At 35.0% G+C, this 21,547-nt stretch overlaps 2 protein-coding genes and 1 pseudogene across 2 annotated transcripts in view; 2 read left to right on the forward strand and 1 right to left on the reverse strand.

The window, feature by feature from the left end:
- Positions 1–317: 317 nt before the first annotated feature.
- Positions 318–520, reverse strand: LOC126754283 (small nucleolar RNA U3; annotated as a pseudogene).
- A 764-nt stretch (positions 521–1,284) lies between these two features.
- On the forward strand, positions 1,285–1,866 carry LOC126753008 (uncharacterized). Its single transcript, XM_050464100.1, has 3 exons — positions 1,285–1,385; positions 1,441–1,573; positions 1,639–1,866. The coding sequence occupies exons 1-3, from the start codon at positions 1,285–1,287 to the stop codon at positions 1,864–1,866; spliced, it is 462 nt and encodes a 153-aa protein (XP_050320057.1).
- Positions 1,867–10,131: 8,265 nt separating this feature from the next.
- Positions 10,132–21,547, forward strand: part of LOC126753009 (uncharacterized) — an 82,199-nt gene continuing 70,783 nt past the window's right edge. The window contains exon 1 of the mRNA XM_050464101.1: positions 10,132–10,411. The gene's annotated coding sequence lies outside the window, so the exon portion shown is untranslated. The remainder of the gene's footprint in view (positions 10,412–21,547) is intronic.

Consider the following 21,547-nt stretch of genomic DNA (forward strand, 5'->3'; position numbering starts at 1 on the left):
CGTTAAAGTAATACCAAATCTAGTAAAACAAACCAAAATAAAATTTTTAGCCAAATTTGCGGTTTCTCAAATAAAAAAAAAATAGATTTTTGACGAAAATTTCGGTCTTAACTTGTTTATAAAATAAGATATTTAGCGACGAGAAAAAATCTTAGATTAATTACTAAAAAAAACTGGTGCGTGGTGCGTATGCCTCGCTCATTTGCAATTGCAAATATGCAAGACCCATTTGTACCAGATTGTGAATTGCCCTACTGTACTTATTGACTGCATTATTATATATAATATTTGTATAAAACCTTGGAATTTATTCATTCACCTCTCAGAAGTCGTTTTATCCGTTGTAACCGAGCGATTATCGAAGAAACATCATTTCTAATATGCCACAAGACAAAATTAGAAATGAAGTTCATAAACCTCTCGCTGTCAGATAAAACGATATACCTCGTCATCGAGGGTCGATTTGCAAAGAAAGTAAATGCAGAGTGACTACAGAAATGATCCTGTGAAGTATAGTCTTAAGTGCGCAACACATAGAGCGCGACAGACTGCAAACTACATCTGTCAAATATTAAAATACACACGTTCTTATGGGCAGTGTTATTTTGAAAGCTGCACGACTTCACGACTGCAGGCCGACAGTTGTCGTTCTCGCTAACTTGAATATCCTCCTATTTTTGCCAACGACAGTAGGACGACAGTAGAGTTGACAGTAGAATGGAAGATAGAAAGAGGAGGTAGAGTGGTGATGCCACTAATATGCAAAATGTAAAACTTTTCACAGCTCTAACAAACTTGACGTTATTTTACAAATAAAAGCATAAAATAGCTCTATTATATCAGGTATTAGTATGGCCACAACGAAATTATGTACATGCAAAATGGACAACTGCGTTGTTTTGTGTACTTGCCGGCCATTGTGTTTTTGAAATTTGAGCGATTAGTCTACTTGCGGTAAGTATTATTTTAATTGTATAATATTTTTACATTTATTGTATGTAATTAGGTTTAGAATATATATTTCAGATTTGAACATGGATTTGGATGAAGTGTTAATGGAGGAAGTGCGCAATTGCCCCCTTATTTTTGATGTCTCGCACAGAGACTATAAAAATTTAAGAAAAAAATAAATGACATGGAAACAAATTTCCACAAACACAAGGTTGACCGGTAAGGCAAATTATAAATAAAATATATAAAATTCTATTATTAATTTCATTTCCAGAAACAGAATGCAAAAAGAGGTGGAAGAGTCTCCGAGACTCTTACAAGCGATGTAAACGCATGGAGCAAGTCGCTTCCGGGAGTGGCCAACAAACTCCACGGAGAAAATGGCGTTATCTGGAAGCAATGTCGTTTATGGAAAAAATTCCAAATTCAAGGCGGTAAGTAAATATCCTTACGTAACGAAAATTATTTTTTTAGTAATGTATTTTACAGTACTATTAGCAGCATAAGCGCAGATTTCGAAAGTGTCCAAGACAATATAATTATAGATCCTTTAGAGGCATCAACATCATCGGCGACAATAGAAACGTCTCAGCCGGCATCTTCGGATGGACGTGGACAAAAGGTATATTTTATTTCTTTGTTTTGTTTTGAAAAATTTATTCATTGGTTCCCAATTCATTTTCGCAGAAAAAGAACGGGGATGCGTTCGCAAAATTCCTTGAAACGGCAGGCGCGACCATATGTACAATGATTAACGAATCACGTTCGCGTAAAACCAATTCAACCGCACAACATTTTGCATCCTTAGCTACAAAAATTTCAGAAGCCGGTCTTCCGCCAGAAATGATGACAAATATCGAGGCAAAAGTGTCGGCACTAGTGTTTGAGGAAATCAGCAATTTCTATTTGGGGTAGATTAATTAAAAATGTGATATATAGACTGATGATAGACTGAAAATATTTTTAGTTCAATTTGTGTGGAAAAATTTTGTTTTTAAGTAGTTAGTAAGCAAAATTGAATTTCATGTTTTTTTTTGTATATATGTATATAATTGTGATATTAGAAGTAACTTTTTTTATTTAAAAATGTGAAATACATACATGAAATGTTGAAGAATACGAATTCTTCTTCTTAATTGGCGTAGACACCGCTTACGCGATTATAGCCGAGTTAACAACAGCGCGCCAGTCGTTTCTTGTTTTCGCTACGTGGCGCCAATTGGATATTCCAAGCGAAGCCAGGTCCTTCTCCACTTGGTCCTTCCAACGGAGTGGAGGTCTTCCTCTTCCTCTGCTTCCCCCGGCGGGTACTGCGTCGAATACTTTCAGAGCTGGAGTGTTTTCATCCATCCGGACAACATGACCTAGCCAGCGTAGCCGCTGTCTTTTAATTCGCTGAACTATGTCAATGTCGTCGTATATCTCGTACAGCTCATCGTTCCATCGAATGCGATATTCGCCGTGACTAATGCGCAAAGGACCATAAATCTTTCGCAGAATTTTTCTCTCGAAAACTCGTAACGTCGACTCATCGGTTGCTGTCATCGCCCAAGCCTCTGCACCATATAGCAGGACGGGAATTATGAGCGACTTATAGAGTTTAGCTTTTGTTCGTCAAGAGAGGACTTTACTTTTCAATTGCCTACTCAGTCTGAAGTAGCACCTGTTGGAGGGAGCAATCCTGCGTTGGATTTCCAGGCTGACATTGTTAGTGATGTTAATGCTGGTTCCTAAATAGACGAAATTATCTACAACTTCAAAGTTATGACTGTCAACAGTGACGTGAGAGCCTAGTCGCGAGTGCGACGACTGTTTGTTTGATGACAGGAGATATTTCGTCTTGCCCTTGTTTACTGCCAGATCCATTTTCTGTGCTTCCTTGCCCAGTCTGGAGTAAGCAGAACTAACGGCGCTTGTGTTGAGGCCGATGATATCAATATCATCGGCATACGCCAGCAGCTGTACACTCTTATAGAAGATGGTACCTTCTCTATTTAGTTCTGCAGCTCGAACTATTTTCTCCAGAAGCAGGTTGAAGAAGTCGCACGATAGGGAGTCGCCTTGTCTGAAACCTCGTTTGGTATCGAACGGCTCGGAGAGGTCCTTCCCGATCCTGACCGAGCTTTTCGTGTTACTCAACGTCAGTTTACACAGTCGTATTTGTTTTGCGGGGATACCAAATTCAGACATCGCGGCATAAAGGCAGCTCCCTTTCGTGTTGTCGAAAGCAGCTTTGAAATCGACGAAGAGGTGGTGTGTGTCGATTCTCCTTTCACGGGTCTTTTTCAAGATTTGGCGCATGGTGAATATCTGGTCGGTTCTTGATTTGCCAGGTCTAAAGCCACACTGATAAGGTCCAATCAGTTTGTTGACGGTGGGCTTTAATCTTTCACACAATACGCTCGATAGAGCCTTATATGCGATGTTGAGGAGGCTAATCCCATGGTAGTTGGCGCAGATTGTGGGGTCTCCTTTTATATGGATTGGGCATAGCACACTTAAATTCTAATCGTTGGGCATTCTTTCGTACGACCATATGTGGCAAAGAAGCTGATGCATGCTCCTTATCAATTCTTCGCCGCCGTGTTTGAATAGCTCGGCCGGCAATCCGTCGGCCCCTGCCGCTTTGTTGTTATTCAGGCGGGCGATTGCTATTCGAACTTCTTCACGGTCGGGCAATGGAACGTCTGCTCCATCGTCATCGATTGGGGAATCGGGTTCGCCTTCTCCTGGCGTTGTACGTTCACTGCATTCAGCAGGCTGGAGAAGTGTTCCCTCCATAATTTAAGTATGCTCAGGGCATCGGTCACTAGATCACCTCTGGGGGTTCTACAAGAGTATGCTCCGGTCTTGAAACCTTCTGTAAGCCGCCGCATTTTTTCGTAGAATTTTCGAGCATTACCCCTGTCGACCAGCTTATCAAGCTCTTCGTACTCACGCATTTCAGCCTCTTTCTTTTTTTGTCAACAAATGCGTCTCGCTTCCCTTTTCAACTGTCGGTATCTATCCTATCCCGCACGTGTTGTGGTCGATCGTAACGTTGCGAACTAGGCAGCCTCTTTTCTTTCCGCTGCGACACGCACTCCTCGTCGTACCAGCTGTTCTTTTTCACCCTCCGAAAACCAATGGTTTCGGTTGCAGCTGTACGTAAGGAGTTTGAAATGCCGTCCCACAGTTCCCTTATACCGATTTGTTGACGAGTGCTCTCAGAGAGCAGGAGTACAAGCCGAGTAGAAAATCGTTCGGCTGTCTGTTGTGATTGCAGCTTCTCGACCTTCCTTGTGTTTGTTGGCGTGTGCTTTTTGCTGCACAGAGGCGGGTGCGAATCTAGGCTGCAACAAGATAGTGGTCCGAGTCGATGTAAGGACCTCGCACGACGCACGTCTAGAACACTGGAGACGTGTCTTCCGTCAACAACATGATCGATCTGGTTGGTAGTTTTTCGATCCAGAGACAGCCAGGTAGCTTGATGAATGTTTTTATACTGGAATCTAGTACTACAGATAACCATATTTCGGGCCCCGGCGAAGTCGATCAGCCTCAACCCGTTTGGGGATGTTTCGTCGTGGAGGCTGAATGTACCGACCGTAGTGCCACAGATACCTTCTTTACCCACCCTGGCGTTAAAGTCGCCAAGCACGATTTTGACATCGTGGCGGGGGCAGCTCTCATAAGTGCTCTCCAAGCACTCTTAAAAGACATCTTTGGTCACATCGTCCTTCTCTTCCGTCGGGGCGTGGGCGCAAATCAGCGATATGTTGAAGAACCTCGCTTTGATGGGGATTGTGGCTAGACGTTCATTCACCGGAGTGAATGATAGTACTCGGCGACGGAGTCTCTCTCCCACCACGAATCCGACACCAAACTTGCGCTCCTTTATATGGCCACTGTAGTAAATGTCACAAGGACCTACTCGTCTCTAACCTTGTCCCGTCCATCGCATTTCTTGGACAGCGGTGATGTTAGCCTTTATTTTTGCGAGGACATCAACCAGCTGGGCAGCGGCACCTTCCCAATTAAGGATCCGGACATTCCAGGTGCATGCCCTCAAATCGTAGTCCTTATTTCGTTTGCCATGGTCGTCATCAAAAGGGGGGTCTCTCATCCGAGGCTGTGTTTTCTTTGTCATTGGTACTGATTTTTACGTGGCGGGTCCCAAACCCAGCGCACAAGCCTATGTAGCGGATGTTTCGCCTTTTAACTTTAGCTCGCCTTCAAACGAATGTTCTTTGGCTACACAGAGGATACTTGGTTAAAGACCGGAAGTAGTGAGCTGCGTGAGCCATGTGTAAAAGAATCGTTTCTGGCCACTCCCAAGTGAATGGCGATCAGATAACTTTCCTCAATTGTGTGAACTTCTACACATGACTCCATCCTCCTTTTGTTGAATCATTTGCTGAAATAGTAAGGAATTTTGGATTGTTCTGTTTGGTTTTAGGTAGTTCGGGAAAATCTTGGGGTTTATATATTGTTTTTTTACGTTTTGCTTGGGGACATTCCGCTAACAAAGCCAACCTATTGTCCCCAAATTTGGTGGCCCGGGGGCTATTGGATATAATTAAAGCACAGACACTTGTAGTGAACACGTGTGTTGTTACAACTTTGAAATTACGCACACAAGAATAATGCTTAGCACAAAGCAGATAATTGATGAGCACCACAGAGAAAGAATAGCCTGAAAATACGTCCACTCGCGATGAGTATCAGTCGGAGACTGTTTGATTAGTAAAAATTTTAAAGAGGTTAGAGAACGCGTTGGCGACGAACCACGTCTAGGACGGCCATTAACATAAACCGATGATCAACGCGTGAATAAAATAAATGCATTGGTGCTTGAGAATCGACGATTTATTAATCGAGATCAGAGATCTTACTGACATCGTTGGAATATCGGAGGATCAGTGAAAACTATTTTGAAAGACCACGATTGGTTCCAAAATCTCTAAATTTTTCGAAAAACAGCGATGTGTTAACATTTGTAAAGCAACGATTTCCGGCTACCAGGATGATGTGAAACGTATTATTACTGGCGGTGATATCATGGCAAAGGTGAGCCGAAGCCGAAAAAACCACGTCAAAAGGAGTCAGAAATCTAGGCTATGTTAACAGTTTTCCTCGCTTATCGGGTTGTGGTGCACTCCGAATTCCTTGCGACCGGATTAACTGTCGACAATCAATAACGCCACTCATCAAAAGAAAATTTCATTCGTTTGGTTTGAATTATTAATATTTATGCAATATAACTGACAGTTCTCGTACAGGTGTCATTCAAAACTGTGTTGAAATGCTTGTGTATTATACGAAGCAAACAAACTGCAGAGCGCGTAGATGTAAGTTCAAGCGGGTGAAGACGGGCTAGCAAGTTTGAGTAACAACAGAGTATAAATATTGTCAGAATGGCTATTTAGAATATAGGTTAATACTATGGTAAGGACTACCCCAGGTTTAAGATATTGGTTTTTTTTATTACTTGTTCATGAAAACAAAAGTCTAATATTTATGGTCCTGCTATTTCAAACTAAGGGTCTTTAAAAAATTACAAAATTTTGCAAAACTATCACTTTCAAATATTTTTATTATATTATTCTATTTGTATAAAAACCTAGTATGAAATTATTTTGTAAAGCAAGAACCTGTCTATTTCTTTGACCTATTTTCAAAAGTTCATTAAATGCATGGGTATCCTTTGAACTTTAAGATCTGACTGACTGATATGATCACACTAAACTTTTGGTCAAAACACTAGCTAACAAATGCCTCGCAAAAATGGAACATCACTATAATTTATTTGCTGCATTTCAACAATCACTTAGTTAAATTTCAGTCTTCAGCCATAAAATGAGCCAATGAGCTGTAATTCAGCAATTTATAGCCTATTTGTTGTTGCACCTAAACTTAATACCTAAAATTAGTTCAAGTTTTTGCCAAAAATTGTCTACGTCCACAAATGTTTGGAATAAATGCAGGAAATGACGGTATCTTATGTTGGAAACTCAATCAACTTATTTTTTCATACATGCGTAAGATTAAATTAACGAAAGCAATAAGAGGAAATATGCGTTCGCTGGTTTTATGTAGTCAAGTGTTAGTTGGATGTAACATTCACACATTTCCATGGAAGGACAGCCCTACCTTTCCGTTTCAAGTAATTTCTAATACTAACAGAAAAGTTATTGCAATCGCATTTTTAGTTCTTTATTGTGTCATATTTTTACATCTCATTTTCCTTTAGTGTATTTCATAGCTCCCTCGAACTTAAAATAAAACTCAAATATTCCTTTGATTAACAATTTTTTCTCAGTCTCAATCTCTCACTCAATTACTCATTTCTACTGATGAGAGTGTTAAGTGGAAGAGTACAAGTTACTCATTCCAGCTCTCACTAACTTAATACCCCACCTATAAATACTTGATTTGCGCTAAGTTCCGCATTCGAAATACACATCTCACTTTATTTACGGCGAATTTGTGCAGTCGTTCTCTCATGTAGTGTTATCAACTCAATATTGTAAACAAAACTGACTAAGCTAATTTCATTAACTTCATTTTATATAAACTTAATATAGGCTTTGCAGAACCGGCATTCATAAAAATTTTCTTGCTTTAGCGTATAAGCTTTTAGAAGTTTGTTTAATGATAGATGCGATGGTCTTCAAAATTAGCTGTAATTTATTGAATTGAAGAGTCCAGTTACAACAGTAGTATACCAGTACCAGTATTAATGGAGCTATTACAATATCAATATTAGTGTATCACTATAGCAATAAATAGGAGTTCCATAAAGTATTTGAACCATACAAAAGCACTCAGAACTTTTTGTTATCCGGTAGGCTTGGAAAGAGTGATTACTTATATTGCAAGGAACTTTTTATGTACACATATTTTATGGCTTTCAAAGCTTGTTTGAATTTACAAGTTATCTTAAGGTTGCTTTATGAAGATGATTATTCAATTAAAATTCTCTTAAAAATTATTAATTTTGTCTGACAAAATTAGCACAGTAGCCTGTTGGGCTTCTTAATATACAAATACCCCACGCTGAAGGCTCTGAGTTTGAGTTTATGCTTAGTTATGCTAAAACATCTACACATATGTATGTTCATGCACTTAACCTACAGTACTTAAAAACATTTCGAAATTACTCCTCATACATTTATTTACTGCTAGTAGTGTTTGACTTCATACAATTCAGTATAGGTTTATATGCAGTTCTGTTAAAAATCTCTACAAACTCTCTATATGCTCATACTTCCAAATTTTAAATTTTAGCATATTTATAAATTACTTGCTTTAATATATTTATTTATTGCTTGTGACTTTTACTTTTAAACACGGTAATATTTACTCTTATACAAAATCGGTCCAAGTTTACCTTACTTATGGAAAAAAGCTGTACATACTCTCTGCACTCTCATACTGTTAACATACAAAATATTAGCATCTTTCGAAATCACTCCTATATATATATTTATGCATTGCAAATAACCTTTAACCTTATACAGAATCGGTTCTAGTTTGACTCTCTTCTGTTAACAAGTCTCTTCAAAATCCCTGCACGCTCATTCTGTTAAAATTCCAGTTATAGCATCTTTCGAAACTACTTCCTATATATTTATATATTGCAAGTAACTCATACTTTTATACAAAATCGGTTAAAGTTTAACTCGCATCTGTTAAATATCTCCACAAACTTTCTGCATGGTCATACTGCTAAAATTCACAATTATGTCATCTTCCGAAATTTTCCCTGTTTTTATATATTGAAGGTAATTCATAGTCTTATACAGAATATGTTCAAATATAACTCACTTCAGTTAAAATTCTCTACGCACTCTCATACTGTTAAATATCAAAATTTTAGCATCTTTCGAAATTACTTCTTATATTTACAGAATCTGTTCAAGTTTAACCCACGTCTGTTAAAAATCTCTACAAATTCTCTCCACGTTCATGCTGTTAAAATTCAGAATTATAGCATCTTTCAAAGTTACTCCCTATACATTTATATATTGCAAGTAACCATTGATCTTATACAAAATCGGCTTAAGTTTAATACACATAATATTATGTTAAAAATCTCTACACCATCTCCCCAAGCTCATGCTGTTAAAATTAATACAGAATCGGTTCAAGTACTCCCTAACGTTAAAAATCTCTACAAGCTCTCATTTTCCAAAATTATTCCTATATATTTATAATATATAAAGGGTACTTTTATACAGAATAAGTTCAAGTTTAACTAACTTCTGTTAAAATCTCTAAAACTCTCTACACTCTCATACTGTTAAAACTAAACTGTTTGCATATTTCAAAATTACTCCTATATATACATATGTATTTATATACGAGTATTGCAAGAATCATTTACTACGTATGTATATTATACAAAATCAGTTTAAGTTACATAACTGTATATTAAAAACCGGTAAAAATTCTTTGATTACTCATTTCATTACATTTTCGAAATAACTCGCTATTATTTATTCCAGGTAACGTTCGCTTTTATTCATTCATGTTTAACTCACTTCTGTTAAAAATAATTATAAATAATTAGATATAGAGAGTTAATTATTATTAGAAATAGAGAATTTAACATCAATGTTAAAGCATATTTCAAAATGCGCCTTTAAACATTTATTTAGTACTAGTAACTATTCGTTTTACACTAAATCGAAATAAATTTAACTCAATTACGTTACAAACTATTTAATGTTACAAATTTCTGCATACTGTCTAGTTTTTCAAACATGTCCTATGATCTCAAACAATAACATACCCTCTATCTGCCATTAATAATCCAACTAAGCAAAATATCATTGTTCAAGAGAAACGAATGCGACGAGCGGTTGCCATTTGGTAAGAACGTGGGCTAACATAAAGCTGACTTCGTGATTCGGATTTGCTAAACGTTTTTCCGACAAATTTCATTCGTCGTTGGTTAGCTGCCGAAACAGCATTGTTCCCGCACACATTTAACCATACACTTGTAAATACAATTCAGACTTCGTGCGCTCAAATTGATGCTTCGTTTAAGCTTTTCGTGGTTTCGTTAAGCAGCGCCGTCGCTAGTAGCTACTGCACTTCGTTGGTTTGCCGATAGGACGACTTCGCTAATGCAATTTGGTCGTATCATCAGTGCGTGTCGGTCGCAATTTAGTTTAGTTTTACTTTGGACTTCGGTGTTAATGGTTGTGTAACGGTGCTGAATTTTTTACCTAACGCGCGCTCAACTTTGTGTTGATTTACTATATGTATGTATATAAGACTGTTACTCAGAATACATACATATATAAAAGCATAAGGCCAGTAAAATTACCGAAGTTGAAGGTGGAAATAAGTTTGTGGTTGAATTTAAAGCTGAAGAAAGTAATATAAATAATTGTGGTACTATTTTTGTATAAAATGTGAAATGTTAAAAAATATAACTATAATCTGCAAAGGAATCGAAAAATTTCTAAAGGTAATACAAAAGTGAGTGAAAATTTGTGAAGCGCAAAAATCTTAATTCATTAAGGTTAAGTAATTTAGTAATTAAAAATACTAATAATTTTAGGAAAAGAAAATTAAGATTTGTTATAAAAACAATAATATAAAATCAAAAAAAAATCAAATATAAAAGTTATAACATTTTTAATAGAAAATGTAATAAATTAATAAGTAATACAAAATAAAATTATTAAAATGAGTAGCATAAAAAATTAAAAAAAAACAACACGAAAAGACAAATATTATATTATAAAATAAAGTAAAAAAATAAAAAATAAATAAAAAAATTGAAATAAAATAAATATAATTTAAACAATCTAAACAAATAAAAAATTATAAAGATAAATATTTATATGTATGTACATAACCGGACATAATTATAAATTATTTTTTAAGAAAAAAGAATTGGTTATATTTTAAGTTCACTTTAACAAAAATCCTTGATATGATGCAAACCAGAAATTTATTAAATAATTTAAAGTACATGTTAAATAACAAAGCACAAATTTTGAGCGTAAATTTCGAAATTTCCAATCATATTTTAAATGAAAACATGTAAGTAAATATTTTCGATGAATAAAATAAAGCAAGATAACTACGAATATTTTTTATAAGACCAAGATTAATTGGTACAACAAATTGCTAGTCAGAGCATAAGTTAGTTAACGCGTAAGACATGCTATAGTCTTAACTATCATAATAAAAAATTATGCAGTATTGCTAAACAAACCTAAAATAATATTAGATATTTTTCCTATTGCGGGCGCCCTATCCCTGAGCTGCTCAAAATACGAAAAATTAAGCGTTGTGTCTCTTATCAACAAATTTTCATTAACAGCTAGCCGAAAATGAGTATAACGAAGTCAAAAAATTGTTTTCCCTATCAAATCAAAAAAATTTAAATAACTAACTAAACATTTTTAAATGCAGCTTATCGAACTGATGGCAATTGCTAAGCAAACTGTGTCTTTTCAAAAAGAAAAAAAATTTAAATTGCCAAAATAAATTTGTATTTATAAATGTGAACATAAAACTGTGCGAATACTACAAAAATACATGCACAACAGACAAGAGAAATTTTCTTAACATAATAATTTATAAATTAACTAAGAATTCTGTTTTGGTATTGTTAGATTTTTTATATTCTAAAAACTCAAATTATTCAAAAATCTTTAATCAACTTTAAAGAGAATTGTGCTATGAGCTCAATATTATATGTACATATGAGTACACTACAAGTGTGATGTTATTTTATGTTCAATAAATCTAATTAATTTAATTTTGTTGGAAAATTTTTCTCCATAATTAATACAACAAATTGTTGAAAGTGAAGACTTAAGAGAAACAGTTCCATTACTTATAAAAAAATAAATTATTTTCAAATCCTTGCACCAAAGTGAAAATGTTAGGAAAAGCAAAATGAAGTAAATCAAAAACCCTATATACTTATAAATTGATAAAAAAGGTTTATCAAAATAAAACAAAATAAAAAGAAATAATAAATTAAAATAAATAAAAAAGTATAGCAAAAAAATAATAATTTAATTACATTTAATGAAGTTTAAAAAATACTGTAAATCTGACTAATTGACCAATATTTTGGGTAAAGAGTCAATTTTGGTATTGGATTCCAAATATTCGGTACCTAGGGACTTGAAGAGATTTGTCGGATTTGAATAGTTTTTGGTCATAAAGTGGCATAATTCGTTCAAAGGTTTATCACGTTATATTAATTGCTTCTAAAGTCGTTAAATTTATTCATTTATCAAAGCCCAAAGTTTCAAATAAATAATTTTCCGGTCATATCATACAGAAAAAATTAACGAAGTTACATAAATTTACAACAAGCTGAAAGTTAGTGAGTGTGTTCAAAAGAAATATGGTCCAAAACAAGATTTTATTGCCCCGTATTTGCTAGACTGAAATTGAAATATCTCAATATTTGGCGAATGTGAGGAAATTGCTGAAATTAATATTTTTCATATTGCAAATAAAAATGCCCATTTAATTCGGACACTTAAAGTTGATTAAATTATTAATTGCCAACTCTAAGTTTTAAATTAATTAAACAATAAAAATAAATGCGTTCGGAAAGCGCAGTAGAAGCCTGAATACAGAAGTAGAATGAAGAACTTTCACGAAATAATCGTGTCGCGCTGTTGAATCTAATTGAGTGTAAATACATTGTGAAAAAAGTACCCGTTAGTAAATTTATATTCTCCATGAAAACGATATTTGAAGAAAAATGAATTTTGTTTAGATGGTAAAATCGTCCTTAATTACTGTGTCAAATATGAGTGCGATCTGTCAACCAGTTTGTTTACAGCAGTTGCTTAAGTCGGTCCATCTCAGTAGTGCGTTGCGATTTTTACAATGGATAAAAATATCGAACAAAGAATTTGTTTTAAATTTTGTATTTCTAACCAAACTGCGTGTGCGGAATCGTTGGAAATGGCTTACGGTAGTTCGAATAGAAAAATCTACGAGTGGCACAAAACTTTCAAAGACGGTCGAGAGACCGTTGAAGACATGCCTCGTTCTGGAAAGTGAATAATATGGTGCTTCAAAATCGTCAGGCAAGAGTGGGAGAGATGGCAACAGGGTTTGACATCTCCCACGAGTCCGTTTTAAATATTTTGGTTTAAAATTTGGATATTAACCGAGTTCTTGCTCGACTCATCAACATCTATCGAAAAGGGCAGGAATTGTGGCAAACAATTAAATCTGATTGATGAGTATCTAAATACTTGAAGTTTTATTAACCATTTCCGGCTACTTTTTTTGTCAAATGTGATCCATGGATTTTGGTTAAACCCTACAACCTAACTCAACCTACCTTTTCATTAAAAATATCAAGAAAAAACTTCACCTTTGATCTCGAGTTGTTTTTTTTTTATGTATTGTATTGTATGTATACCGATCATGATTTTGCGACAACTTCAACACGTTGCCAAATTAAATTTAAATTATATGCATATTTTGAGCGGACTATATGTGAACTTTGGCGCTTTCTTGACCCGTTTTAAAATCGTTTATATACACGTCTTTTTTGGCCCTAGTATGCTCACCAAAGAGCTAGGCCAAGTTTCTAACGTATCTGTTTAGAAATAATCTTTCTGTAACCAAAATTTTATGCACGGTTTTAGCTCACCAAAACCAATCACTTAACATATCGAAAAACTTACTTTGGTTGTCTACAAAAATATGTGTAATGCGGAGATAATTAAAGTTTTCCACAAGCGGAAGCTTGACAAAAATTAAAGACAGTCCTGCCAACCTAAAAAAAAAATAGAACGTTACCTGTGTTACCGTCCTGCTGCCCGAGAGTTCTAAATTACATTTTTCCCTTACTTTTTAATCATTGTAGTATTAACATAATTAAACAAAAATTCGTCGCCTCAATTAATCTGAAATTTATTATTAAAATTTAGTAAAATATTTTCAAACAAAGTTGTACTGTATGCTTAAAAATACTACATATACGTACCTCTGAGTAAATTCCGTCGCATAAATTTAGAAATTTGGTTTCTAATATCTGCTGTTAATTAAATCTAATTTATTTCATTACTGTTGGAAATTTGTTTATTGAAAATAACAATTCTTTGAAAATAATGACTTTGAAAAAGCAATAAATTAAATTATAAAATAAAATAAAAGAAATAAAAAAATTAAATTGTGTACAAGCCCAAGGATCAAAATGAATGTGCATTAAAAAACGACCAACAACAATATTTAGTGAATTTGCAGATAATGTTTAAGCATAGTTTCTTTAATAATACGGTGTTATAATGTGCCACATTAGCTACTCGTATTAGCACTTGCCGAAGGAACATGGCGTATACGTAATCAAATGCAAACGGCACAGTGTTCATCCCTACAGGGTGTGTATAAACAAATCCCAGAGGTGGCGAGCCTGTTCTATCTGGATCGCTGCAATTTTAGTGTTTTATTTTCTCTTCCTATTCATTAAGAGAAAAAAAGCCTTGCTCAATAGAAAAGGTGTGTTCGCTTTAATGTGTTTTCCATGCTTAGTGTTTTTTTAACGCTCACACTACCTACTTCGGAGTAACTGTCTGCAAGGAGTAGTTTTAGTGTTTTGTTTTTACGCTGTTTTTCCTGTGATTGCGTATCTGCTTGAGTTTCTCATGCGTTCGCTACAAAGTTCTACGACTTCAGCATCAGTTGTCTACAATCCTGTGAAAGTCGTTCTTAACTATAGCAGAAATAAATTGTGAGTTGCAGAGTGTTTTATAAAAGGAAAAGTGAACTAAAATATATTTCTTGGAACATCAGGCATGACTATCTATGCTTAAAGAATTACTAATTAGTCCTCTGATAAGGGGAGACATTCTTAACTCAATAGTTGATTGTCAACCCGTGACCAGATTTTCGGTCAACATCTACTCCAGTTTTCTACGATATCTATTGTCTAATAAACTCCATCTGGCAATCTTTTTGCACTTGTTTTTACCCGAAACATTTCTAATCGTGTTAACCAAATATTAAAATAATATTGAGCTTTCCGGAGAGGATATGAACTTTTCCTTTGTATGGGTTGTAGCGACAGCATAATGCAAAATAAAGACAGGAATAGCTTGCTACGTTTGCTTGCCACACCAAGAAGTCTTAAAAAAGCTTCGCTGAGATTTTAAATGCACAACTTTTCGGACTGAAAACTGTTTTTGAAGCTGAAGGAATTTTATTCAAATGAAATGTGCATTCACTTTGATAATATATGCGAATATATATTTTGCCTACAATGTGAGCTTTAGTAAATATTTTAATATACATGTTTTATTCTATATAAAACCAAGAAAAAACGTTAACCTCAGTTGCAACAAAGCTATTATACCCTTAACAAATTCAAAAGATTTCTTAAAGAACGTGAACATGTAAGACAGCTATTTGCAATAGTGATCCCATCTGATTTATTTCTTCAAAAATTGCACTGCAGTCTTTTATAAATACCCATGCCAAAATTTATTGAAGATATCCCATCAAAAAAAAATCCATACAAGCACTTCTTCCGAACGTTCAGTTTGTATGGTAGCTGTATGCTAGTGATACGATTTCGGTGATTCCGAAAAACGTACAGCTTCTTGGGTAGAAAAATCCTGTGCCAATTATCAGATCGATATTTCAAAACTTGAGAACTAGTTCGCATGTATACAAAAAGGCAAACGATGGACAAATAGGCAGACAGATGAACATGGCTCGTTCGACTTAGCTCGTCATATTGATTTAAATTAATATTCCTTCACAAATGGTAGGCAATTGAATAGAAAAAATAGTTTTGCAATGCTCCGTCGCATACTGTATTGATTCTTTGTGAGTTGAAATTTTTAACCAATATCGTGCCGAAACGACATCATTCGCCTGACTTAGCTCTGTGAGACTTTTGGCTATTTAGTAATTTCAAACGAACGCTCGGGGGAAACCGTTTTGAGTCAATTGAAGACATTAAGAGTGTATCGCTACGCATATTAAAGGCTAACCTAGAAATTAACTTCAGTAACTGTTTCGAGAACTGGAAAAGTGGTTTTAACAAGTGTATTAGGGCAAAGAAGAATTAGATTTTGAAGAATAAATTAAGAATTTTAAAATTATAAACAAATGCTCATTTAAGGTGTCTCTTGCAATGACATAGCCACCAAATTTCTGGTTGTCTTAATTGCGCAAGAAATAATTATATCTGTTATAGTCTGATTAGATTTAGAAAGTGAAAAATTTTAATAAAAATCTGTACTGTACATACTATTTCATTTAAAAATTATGTACATATGTATGTAATAGGGCGAAGACTTTGTATAAGAAAATAATCGGAACAATTAGTCGAGGGTTTTTTTGCCTATATTTCAGAGGTTGCACAGATAAAAGTTATCGTACTGATGAGACTGAAAAGAGACAATAAGTGAGGGGTTTTTGGTGCCTGTTTTTCTGCAATGAGCATCTTAAAGGCCTAGATGCGTCGTCAAACAGGCACTCTACCTAAAAGTGTGTAGAACGTGAATTTTGTTATACATTAATAATCCAAAAAACTACTCTTTTTCCTATTCATAATTAAATGTAGACTATTATTTCTTATTCAGTATTATGTATTTCCTATTAGCTATTTCTTATTTCAAGACTGCAATAAATTAAATTATATTAGTTCACTGCAACATACAGGAAGGAAATAGCAACCAAAATTGTTGCAATTTTTGTGACAGAAATGTTAAATACATAGAGCGGAAGCAAACGCATTTAATTAGCGCTAAATGGTAGCGTTTATTTCGAGAGACAAACGCGCTATGTACACGGATGTAAGTGCACTCACACCTCTAAGCAAACATAGTAGAAGTTTAAATAGTGGAACGCTAATTTGCAAAGTATTGTATGCGCTCAAGTTCAAACCGCTTTCGCTAATGGATGCCTCAACTGAATGCGCTCTAATAGCGCCAAATACGTGAGCGGTTTTGCATTAATAAAAACTCTTTACAAACGGTATGTATACGCTGCAAATCTGTTTGGAAATTGAGGGCGTGTAGATTATGATCACCGGTGCGTATGAGTAAAATTTTCCACGAAATTAGCTAGACATTTGAGCGTTCATTCTAATTTTTCCCTAAACTATGCATTTAAAAGCAAATACTTGCAATATAATTTGAAGGTAGTATTAGCTTGGACTCAATTTTTTATGCACCGAAATACTATATATAGTATATGAATAAAAAGATATTAAGACCCTTGAAGCTTTCAATAAGCGAATTTTTGTAACATGAAAATTTGAAGAGCCTAGGGTATAATGCAATATATTTTTTCTTCAAAAATATAAACGCATATCCTTTTAATTTTCTTAAATGACTTTATAAGCATAAATAAAAACTATTATTGCAATTGAATTATGACAGCCTGCGACTTGATAACGAAAATAATATATACATTTTTGTGCTGGGTAAATAGATAAAGTTGTCAAAACCTCTAGTTTATCTAGTTAATAGCACACTAATATACCCAAAACATATCAATATTTTATCCGAATATTATTCTACAAGTTTACATTATATAGTCTTTTTTTACATTCTCCATAAATCTGGTAAGGGTAGCCCAAGAACATCCGTTCGAAGGCGAGTTAAAGTGTGAAGGCGAAACATCATTTCACAGGGTTGTGCGCTGGGTTTGGGACCCGCTACGTAAAAAACGCCCACAATGAAAAATTACCAACAGCCTCGGAAGAGAAACCCCCTATTTGATGACGACCATGGCAAACGAAATAAGGACTACGATATAAGGGCATGCACCTGGAATGTCCGGACTCTTAATTGGGACGGTGCCGCTGCCCAGCTGGTTGATGTCCTCGCGAAAATAAAGGCTGACATCACCGCCGTCCAAGAAATGCGATGGACGCGACAAGGACGGAGGCGAATAGGTCCTTGTGACATTTACTACAGTGGCCATATAAAGGAGCGCAAGTTTGGTGTTGGATTCGTGGTGGGAGAGAGACTCCGTCGCCGAATATTATCATTCACTCCGGTGAATGAATGTCTAGCCACAATCCGCATCAAAGCGAGGTTCTTCAACATATCGCTGATTTGCGCCCACGCCCCGACGGAAGAGAAGGACAATGTGACAAAAGAAACGACTTGAAGAGATTCAAGAGATGCCATTTCATTCTAAAAAAAAACGGGTTTTAGATGTCGGTGAGAACATTACTGTTATTGGAGACCGTAATCATGCAGTGATAAAGGACTGCTTGATGCCTGTAATTGAAGCTCGTGATCTCGGCAGTATTTGGTTTCAACAAGACCGCGCGACTTCCCACACACCGATCAATGGATTTATTGAGAGAACACTTCGGTCGATTTGACAGCAAGATCGTGTGATAATACACTGTTAGACTTGTTCCTGTGGAGATAAATAAAGTCTTTGCGGACAATCCCACTTCGATTCAGGCCTTGGAGCAAATAATCACGCATGTCAAATGTTCGAACGAGTCATCGGAAATAGGACTCAAGAGATACACCATCCGATACACCGTAGCCGCGTCTGAAGAGATTAATTTCAAAAAATAAATGTCAAAGAATTTTCTTTCGAAAGATAATAAACATTTCCCATTACATTTGAAATTTCTGTGTTTTTTCTTTATAAAAGTGGTAAACCTCGAAATTGATCACACTTTATATTCTTTTCTAGATTGTAGATATTGTTTACTTTTAAAACATTTTTTATAGCATATATTGAAACGCTTAGATGAATTGTGGTTTCATTGGTTGCACAATATAAAGGATTGACTAAATAGCAAATTCTTTAAGGTATTTCAAAATAGTATAAATAATAGCAGTAATCTGTGCTTTTAATTGTTTTCACAACCGTTAAGTTATCTCTTTTCTTATTTAATTTATTAGTTTATAATACAACAACACAGCACTTTATGTATATGCAAAGCAAATTTTTTAAAAATCGTTTTTAGGTTGGATTGTGTTATATTTAAAGTGATAATATGAAAAATTACCTAACTAATTTTTGCTGCCATCATTTATCATAAACGCCGCACCCAGGCAACCTAAAAGCCGCACACGCTATGCAATTAGCCTAAAAGGACAAAGCAAAAGACCCACAAATAGTGGGGTTAATAAAAATATCACAATATCTCCTCATGCCTTAAAATTTTATGAAACGATTTTTATAGAGAGGGGTATTCAAATACTTACACTCGCACTACAATGCTCACAAGTTCCACACTTCAAACATTTACGATTGATTTTAACGATTGTGATTTATTTTTTGTGGAAATTCTCTGAAACGAACTATATTTAGCTGCCTGGTTTATTTACATATCTATAGACAGCAATCAACTGCATTTATTGTAGTGCGACAGTTTTGTTCTTCTAGCAAAATTATGATTGAGTTATTATTTTTTCACACTAAACGTCTGAAATTGTGAAGAGAAGTGTAGTCTCGATTTGATTTTCTTTATTATACCCTGAACAGGGTATATTAAGCTTGTCACGAAGTTTGTAGCACCCAGAAAGAAGTGTCGTAGACTCTATAAAGTATATATATAAATGATCAGTATGTTGAGCTGAGTCGATTTAGCCATGTCCGTCTGTATGTCTGTCTGTATATCTGTATATATACGAACTAGTCCCTCAGTTTTTAAGATATCGTTTTGAAATTTTGCAAACGTCATTTTCTCTTCAAGAAGCTGCTCATTTGTCGGAACTGCCGATATCGGACCACTATAACATATAGCTGCCATACAAACTGAAGAATCGGAATCAAATGCTTGTATGGGAAACTTCCTCATTTCGCGATATTTGCCATGTGTTATTGTTCATAGAAATAATGTAATATCGGAAGAAATTGTTCAGATCGGCTAACTACAGCATATAGCTGCCATACATACTGAATGACCGGAATCAAATGCTTGGATGGGAAACTTCCTCATTTGACGTGGTATCTTCACGAAATTTGACATGGATTACTGCTTAAGGTAATAATATAAGCTCCGAAAAAATTGTTCAGATTGGATTACTACAGTTACATAGTTACTAAAATAAATGCACCAGTGAAGGGTATATTAGCTTCGGCCGAAGTTAACGTTCTTTCTGTTTTTTTTGTCATATGCCCCTCAAAGCTCGAAAGGATATTTTCCAAATTTTCTAGTTCCTCTGCTCTTCATGTTTGAAAGTCAATTATATTGAGCGAATATGTTTAAATTTATAGTTTATGACCTTAAAAAAGCAAGACCAGGCTATGTTAGTAATATATTGATCGGAGAAGCACAATCATCTGATCATTTACTTCATCCACATTCTTTTAAGAATGTAAAAAATACCAAGCGAGAAATATAATAATAATAAGCGTAACGCAAACAACTAAAAAAACGCCCGTAAAGCTCGAAAACCAACACTGAGCAACAAAAATGTCACAACAATAACTTCTTAGCACTAATTATTCTCGTCAGGCAACAAAATGCCTAGCCGATGTGCAAGTTCTTTTAGTTTTCCCCATTATTTATATAAACTAGCAGACTAGCTTGAACACTTTACCTTTTGTTGGCCACTGCGTAGGTCTGAAACACCGTTTAAGCCAAAAAGTGAAGGTGTGAAATGCCAACACGCTGTTACACCCATCCACTGTTTTGTTTGAATGCGTCAAACGTCTTACCAAGGTGCGCCTAGTCAATTGTATTACGTATTGTTTTGTTAACATATTTTATTCATTTTGTTTGATTTAAACTTTTTTGATTTCTGCATGATATATATTTGGTAAATACCGGTCATGTAAAATGAATGATGTTTTGAATAGGACATTAAGAATGCAATGGAAATAAAAGCCTTGAAGGAAAATTTAAAAGATATATAAACTTAGTCTTAACGTTGAATATTTCAATAAGCTTATGCAATACACATACCTTTATACCTTGTCCTGTCCCTGTCCAAAGTATGAAAATTTACCATTTTGTCCAACATTTACAAAAAGACTTTTGTCATAACTGGATTTGTAGATATTAAATAACAAACCTTTTTTCTGAAATCACGATTCTGAAGTTAAAATCTATTGCCCTGAATTCAACTAGGTCGCACTGGTAGTGTTGCATTGAGGGCCGCGTCAAGGGTAGAGCTTTGAAAAACATGATTGCATTTACTTTTAATGTCCAAGTTATAAACTTAGTTATTGCAAATAAAAATGTTGACGATTAACTTAAACGTTGCTCAATGTTTAATCGCTGTATTTTCTCCCAGTGTATTTGTGCATTCATTAACACATTACAACATCAACGCATCAGTGAATTCACTTAATGGTACTTTTTAATTCTCACAATAGTTCGAAGTGTAGTTAGAAGTATTAAAAAGAGGAAAATTAAAGCACCTAACTAATTGAGCGTCAATTTCCTTTTAACCGCTTCTTCGCGCATGCCACTCACTGCTCGCTTGGAGCTACGGCTAAGGGTTTAGGCTTTAAATAAACTCTTCTCAAAGCAAAACAGCAAAGCTGTTCAGACGAACAGCTATAAAAGTGGTTGGAATAAAAGTAGCCGCAAAGTTAACCGCTAAGCACCTTTCTCCACTTAAATAACGCCTTTCAGTGGGTTAAAAAGCATATATGCATACATTCCTTCTTCTTG

This window comes from Bactrocera neohumeralis, chromosome 3 (genome assembly GCF_024586455.1).
Source record: "Bactrocera neohumeralis isolate Rockhampton chromosome 3, APGP_CSIRO_Bneo_wtdbg2-racon-allhic-juicebox.fasta_v2, whole genome shotgun sequence".
Lineage (NCBI taxonomy): Eukaryota > Metazoa > Arthropoda > Insecta > Diptera > Tephritidae > Bactrocera > Bactrocera neohumeralis.

Bases quoted from the DNA above. Each gene is read 5' to 3' on its own strand.
- LOC126753008 (XM_050464100.1), top strand. From the start codon at position 1,285: ATGGAGCAAGTCGCTTCCGGGAGTGGCCAACAAACTCCACGGAGAAAA. The intron at 1,386-1,440 runs GTAAGTAAATAT...TGTATTTTACAG, and splicing joins AAAATTCCAAATTCAAGGCG to TACTATTAGCAGCATAAGCG. The intron at 1,574-1,638 runs GTATATTTTATT...TCATTTTCGCAG, and splicing joins CGGATGGACGTGGACAAAAG to AAAAAGAACGGGGATGCGTT.